General features: G+C 33.1%; 1 protein-coding gene across 1 annotated transcript; it reads left to right on the top strand.

Moving 5' to 3' along the window:
* Positions 1–1,171: 1,171 nt before the first annotated feature.
* LOC132735790 (activator of basal transcription 1-like) lies at positions 1,172–6,958 on the top strand (the record flags this gene model as incomplete). Its single annotated transcript, XM_060722784.1, has 3 exons — positions 1,172–1,442; positions 2,888–3,004; positions 5,741–6,958. Coding segments are annotated over 3 exons (876 nt in total), but the record flags the coding sequence as incomplete, so codon positions are not given.
* Positions 6,959–7,326: the final 368 nt, after the last annotated feature.

The following is a 7,326-nucleotide window of genomic DNA, read 5'->3' as shown; positions in this document are numbered from 1 at the left end:
ATTTTCTATTTGCTTTAATTAAATTAGAAGAACTTGACTTTCACCTCATTTTGATTTCTTCCTTGTCATTAGCAATGCAGATGCGGCCTCCTTTTGGGCCAACCTATCAATGGTATCCGCAAACATCAACAGTCACAAATTTGATTGTATTATGAAGTTATGTAAACATTAAAATTTTTGTAATTGAAGACTCGTCCCATTTGAATTGGGATGTAACAAATCTATTAGCACTGAGGCCCAGGTACTCGGTAAAGTTAGGGAAAATTGCTAACACTGGTCATGATATTAACATACAGTTGCATACATGTCCATTATATTATATATTAAACTAACTAACAATATTGACACCCAACCAAATTGGTGTTCACAGTGAAAGCATTGGATTGATTTTTCTTTCACAGGTGTTCAAGAACGGTCATGCCATTGATGTTGTTTTCAATTAACGCTGAAAATAGCTGGGTTATTAAACCAATCCTATTGTGTACTAAGTGGTAATTTACCACCAGACTGTTCCCAGCAGGGTCAGATTAAATCAGTGCCCAGCTTGTCCCAAGTCAAAGTCCCAAATACGCGATAGTGGGTACCCCAACAAATTACGCGCTACAGCTTTTTCTTAGATTGACCGAAACTAATGTAATATATTTTTGTAAATTTGGTCGGTCTTGCAGTCGAAATATTGAGACTGGATTGAACTTGAAGGGACCAGGTAAAAAATGGAACTGGTACATGTGTTGCCCAGCTTAAAAAAATTACTGCATGGCACAAACAGAAAATCTTTATACCTATGGGTTTTTTTTTTTTTGTTTTATTTATTTTGTTTTGTTAATCCTACTTGTCTTTCTTTTTTTTTTACTAAAATGAATAAAACATAAAAATCATGATAGACTGACTTATCATAATCAATGATAAGTCATTTAGTCAAAGACTGTTGCAAAAAGTAAACAGTTGTACAAGAGACAATAAAATAATCAGATATATATTGAACTGTTGAAAATGAAAATAGATTTTTCAGAAAGAAAAAAAAACACCTGAACAAAACTTACAAACGTCCCTTCCTCGTACGAAAAGCTAGTTAACAGTAGTGGGTAGCAAAAGTTTTAAAGCTAGATCAATATAATAATACACAAATTCTTAATTTATATTATAAAATAAAGACAATAAAATCGAATAAAGATTGTTTTTGCTTCCTCTGAGAAGTAGAAAGTACGAATGCAGCCTCTTTTCGAACGACTTCGGATTTTATCGTAAATGTGACATCCGAATATCCAACATGGAAGACAACGTGTCTGAAATACCTGATTTGAAAACAAAAAAGAAGAAAAAAACTGTTGAAAGTGGAATAATTTACTTAAGCAGAATCCCAACATTGATGAATGTCAGCATTATAAGACGTTACTTTGAAAACTTTGGAGAATTAGGGCGGGTGTTTCTCCAACCAGATGGTTTGTATAATATTTTTACGGTGAATTTGGTGGGTGGGGTACGTGAAAAATAATGGCAACTGTTTTGTTCATACAGACCACAGTTAAAAAGCTATCAGCAAAAAGATTCTGACTTTTAATTGGGACTTAGGGATGGGGGGACTGTACTTAGACAGACCGTAAATAAGGACAGGACAGAGTTGTTGACCATGGTTGAGACGGCTTACAGACACTTCACCCCCCAGACACTTCACCCTAGGCCCTTTTTTGCAGACACTTCACCCCTCAGACAGTTCACCCCTCATTTTAAGAAATTTGATTGAGACACTTCACCCCTCATTTTTTTTTAATTTTGTGTTAAACAATTATTTATGTAGATTATGTTAAATACATTCAATAGTGATTGAGTATATGTTTATTGTTTTAAGCCATTGTCTAATAAATTTTGAGTTGATTTAATTCTTGAAGTTTTGGTACTGAATTAAGTTTGATTTCAGTTTGATCCTTACCATATAATAATAATTGAGTTACGTTCATTTGGTGATGGTTTGTGCTTTAACCTTGTGCTTAATTTACATAACTGGTGCTATTTATTTGTTTAATAAATGACATTATGAATGATCTTTGTATTAAATGCAGGATAATTGTGTCTGATAATGATGATAAATAATTTATATTTACTATATTTTATAAAGCAACTGATTCATTCATTCATATTCATTTATATTCATTTTATTTATTTATTTATCTATTTAATTTATTTATTAAGAATAAATTTAATTTTCATACAATTATACCATTTTAATTCAATTATCTAATCAATTGTGAGATAACCGTTGAATAAACAACTAATCAACATGTGGAATAAACAAGGTGACATGCAATTAACACTTAATGGATGAAAGTGCTGTGATATATCATTTGGCAATACAACCATTGAATTAACCTAAATCAGCTTTAAACTTAGTAAAAATAAAGGTAATATGCAAAATTTTTAATCAAATAATACTAAAAATAATAAATATAAACATATATAAGCATTTTGTTGTAGACCAACTTGTTTTATTTACTTTATAGAACAAAATTGGATGAGGGGTGAAGTGTCTTACTGATTTTGGGGGGTGAAGTGTCTTAAGGGGTGAAGTGTCTTCAAAATTTGAGGGGTGAAGTGTCTGGGGGGTGAGGTGTCTTGCTACCGTTGAGACTAGGTGGATCTTGCATTTATAAATGTCAAATCCTGTATAAATGAGCAGTTCATTACTTTTGAACATAATGTTTATGAAAATAAGTCAATGAAAGAGCTGAATAGATTATGGTTATTCAGACCGTCAAGCAGGCTTTTCTGCGTATTCTTATTTACTGTTAAACCTTAAAATGTATTTGTTAATATGTTGTTGATAGCAACACATAAATTTTACACAATATCCTTATACTTTCATATGGCCCTTTTATATATTTTTTTTCAGTAAAGGCTAAAGCAAGAGGGAAGAGGGGACGAATATTTTCAGAAGGATGGCTGGAATTTCGTGATAAGCGGGTAGCAAAGAAGGTTGCTGCAAGCTTGAACAATACCCAGATTGGAGGTCAGTGTAGTGATTTAAATGTTTCACGGTGATTTAAAGTATTCTTGTTAAATCCATTGATTTCCTAAATAGAACTAAAAAAAAAGACATTTATACATTGTATTTAAACTATGAAAATTATACAGTGTACACTTTAGATAATGATTTTTAGTGTTATTTTGCTTAAAATTCAATGGAAGTAAAATCATTTTGGTAGCCTTGTCAGATTAGTACAAAGTATGAATGCTTGGTTGCATGTATAACATGTACTACAAAGTATGAATACTTGGTTGACTAGTTAGGTGCAAAGATAAAAAATATTATCTTTAAATGTACATTGTAGGTAATTATTTGTTATCATTTCCAATAGAGCACTTTGTTGAGCAGGAAAGTCGTCACTACCTATATGTCAGTACTTATACTGGCACATATAGAGTATTTCCTAAATTTCTGGAAAACATTCAGACTTAGTGAACTTAAAATTTGTTTGCTGTAAGCCTATAAGTTTGTTTTTGTAGTTGTTGCAGTGTTGAAATGTAAAATTGAAGTTAAAAGGTTATATATTCATTAGGAAGTGTGACAGTGTTTTTTTGTTTGTTTGTTTTTAGCTCGACTATTCGATAAGAATAAGTAGAGCTATTGCAGTCACCCAAGCGTCGGCGTCCGCGTCGGCGTAACCACTTATGTTAAAGTTTTTGTAATAGTTCAAATATTTTCAAAGTCCATTGACATATGGCTTTGAAACTTTGCACACTTGTTCACCATCATGACCCCAACCTGTAGACAGGAGGAGGTAACTCTATCAAGCATTTTGACAGAATTATGCCCCTTTTTCGACTAAGAATTTACGTTAAAGTTTTTGTAATAGTTCAAATATTTTCAAAGTCCATTGACATATGGCTTTGAAACTTTGCACACTCGTTCACCATCATGACCCCAACCTGTAGACAGGAGGAGGTAACTCTATCAAGCATTTTGACAGAATTATGCCCCTTTTTCGACTTAGAATTTACGTTAAAGTTTTTGTAATAGTTCAAATATTTTCAAAGTCAATTGACATATGGCTTTGAAACTTTGCACACTTGTTCACCATCATGACCCCAACCTGTAGACAGGAGGAGTAACTCTATCAAGCATTTTCGACAGAATTATGCCCCTTTTTCGACTTAGAATTTACGTTAAAGTTTTTGTAATAGTTCAAATATTTTCAAAGTCCATTGACATATGGCTTTGAAACTTTGCACACTTGTTCAACATCATGACCCCAATCTGTAAACAGTAGGAGGTAACTCTATCAAGCATTTTGACAGAATTATGCCCCCTTTTTCGACTTAGAATTTACGTTAAAGTTTTTGTAATAGTTCAAATATTTTCAAAGTCATTGACATTGGCTTTGAAACTTTGCACACTTGTTCACCATCATGACCCCAACCTGTAAACAGGAGGAGGTAACTGTATCAAGCATATTTTTTACTATCAAGCACTAAGAATAGTCGAGCGTTGCTGTCCTACCGACAGCTCTTGTTTAGCTCATCTGTCACAAAGTGACAGGGTGAGCTTTTGTAATCGCTTTTCGTCCAGCGTCCGTAAACTTTTACTTTAAATGATATCTCCTCATAAACCACTAGGCCAATTTCATCTAAACTTCACAGGAATGTTCCTTTGGTGGTCACCTTTAAAAAGATTGTTCAAAGAATTTAATTCCATGCAGAACTCTGGTTGCCATGGCAACCAAAAGAAAAAACTTTAAAATATCTTCTTTTAAAAACCCAAATAGCTAGAGCTTAGATATTTGGCATGAAACATCTTCTAGTGAGTGTCTACCAAGTTTGTTCAAATAAAAGCCCTGGGGTCAAAATTGGCCAGCCCCAGGGGGCCATTGATTTTCCCTAAATGCATAATTTTTATAGTAAAAACTTAAAAAATCTTATTTTAAAAAAATCCTAAGAGCCAGAGCTAAGATATTTAGCATGAAACATCTTCTAATGGGTGTCTACCATTTTTGTTCAAATAAGGGCCCTGGGGTTAAAAATGGCCCTGCCCCAGGGATCATTGATTTTCTTTATATGTATATAGTAAAAACTTTAAAAAAAATCTTCTTTTAAAAACCCCAAAGAGCTAGAGTTTAGATATTAAGCATGAACTATCTTCTAGTGAGTGACTACCAAGTTTGTTCAAATAAAAGCCCTGGAGACAAAATTGGGCCCACCCAGAGGGGAGGGGGATCATTGTTTTTCCCTATATGTGTATAGTAAAAACTTTAAAAAAATCTTCTTACAGCTAGAGCTTAGATATTTATCATGGAACATCCTTAAATGGGTGTCTACCAAGCTTGTTCAAATAAAAGCCCCTGTGTTAAAATTGGCCCCGCCCTGGGGGCCTATATACAGGTGAGCGATTTCAGGGCCATCATGACCCTCTTGTTTTTGTTTGTTTGTCATATTGTTGACAGCAGATGTTATTGTTGTTATACATGCTGAACTACATGTATAAAAATAAAAATCCTTATATTTAATTCTGTTCTCTGCTCTTTTCAACATTTAGTGAATGAATCCTGACGAAGACCTCACGGAAGGTCCAAACCGGTAGATATTAAAATAACATAAACATCCCTGGTGTTGACATCAAATTTTCTTTTTACTTATCCTATCAATATTTAGTGAAGTTTAAACAAAGATACCAGATCAGTTATGAATAACAGATTAAATATATATATATAAATGTTTAATAAATATATGTTTATTCAATTTTTTACAGGCAAGAAGAAAAACAAATGGAGGGAAGAGTTATGGAACATGAAATATCTTCATAGGTTTAAATGGACTCATTTAAACGAGAGACTTGCATATGAAAAGGCTGTTCATTCTCAGAGAATGCGAGCAGAAATATCACAAGCTAAACGCGAAGCAAACTTTCATATTCAAAATGCAGAAAGGAATCAAAGACTGAAAAAAATAGAAAAGAAGCAAAAGAGACTAAAGGAAGCCAAAGAAGATGGTGAAAATGGAGACAATGAGACATTAAATGAAGAAAAGGATGATAATGAAAGAGTAAATGTGATAAGGTTAAAAGAAACAGAAGATGAGATAAATAAACGAAAATCTAAAAACAAATTTATTTTAGATGGAGCTAAAAAACAAAGACTAGCAAGGGATGGCGCAGCTGTGAAAGACCCAGGAAAAAAGAAAGCATTTTTATCAAAGATATTTTCTGCTGGGTGTGATGTAAATAGCGATGAAGATTAAATCTAATTTTGATAAATTGAACTTCAACATTTTGTGGAAAAATCCTTCGAGGGGCACTTATTAAAACAAACAATTTCCCTCCTTTGTATTTCCACCATGGACAATACCCTGCTCATATTTACACTAGAACTTTGTGTAAACCTTAAAAAGGTATACTGTACTACTTTAACTAATGTTTTACCTCTATTTGGTGGGATCTGTGGCCAAGTGGTTATTGTTGTTGGCTTCAAACCACTTGCCCCTTACCACTGTGGGTTTGATTCACACAAGGATTCTTTGGATTCCTTCATGTGAGAAAGCTATCCAGCTTGCTTACAGATCATCAATCAATGGTTCTACTCAGGAGCCTGTTTGTGTTTGAAATTATGAATGGAAAGCAACCTAAGGTCTTTCTCCATCAGTAAAAGCTGGAAGTTGCCATGACATTACTTTGTACTGTGTTGGTGCGACATAAAGCCCCCAAAAAAACCAACTCCATTTGAAAACCTGTGTTAAACATGTGTTAGCATTCAGGCAAAATAATGAGCATGAAATTATTGAAATAGGCGGAGATTTATTTATCCACTTTCTCCAAACACTAGAATCAAGAAGAACAAACAAGTACATGATTATGTATACATTTATTTGGAAATATAAAGCATGACTAAATTCTATAGATAATCTAGATTCTACACATACATGTATATACATGTATAATTTCAAACTAACAAGTCTGACTCTGAAATAATATTATGTGCTTGTCTATGTAGAAAAAAAATAAAATATTGAAAATACTATGAAATTCTTTCTTCTAAACCTATACTGTGCTTAAGGCTTATAATGGACTTACCCTACTTTAAATTGGGAACAGTCCATTTAAAGTTAAAGGTAATACAATATCAGAATTGTAGAAATGAACAGCAAATAGTTGTGCTTATAATGGACTTACCCTGCTTTAAATTTGGAACAGTCCATTCATAGTTCAAGGTCATTCAGTTGAAGAATTGAACAGAACAGAACAGCAAATAGAATAGACTCATTAGTGTTATGTCAAAATGCACAAAAACTAACCAGTAGCCTGGCCTGACCATAAAGGTAGCATCAGTTTATACTAACTGT

This window comes from Ruditapes philippinarum, unplaced genomic scaffold (assembly GCF_026571515.1).
Source record: "Ruditapes philippinarum isolate M1 unplaced genomic scaffold, ASM2657151v2 ctg5577_1_1_1_1, whole genome shotgun sequence".
In the NCBI taxonomy this organism is placed as follows: Eukaryota; Metazoa; Mollusca; class Bivalvia; order Venerida; family Veneridae; genus Ruditapes; species Ruditapes philippinarum.
The sequence above is the reverse complement of the archived record's forward strand: the minus strand, read 5'-3'. Positions and strand labels throughout refer to the sequence as shown.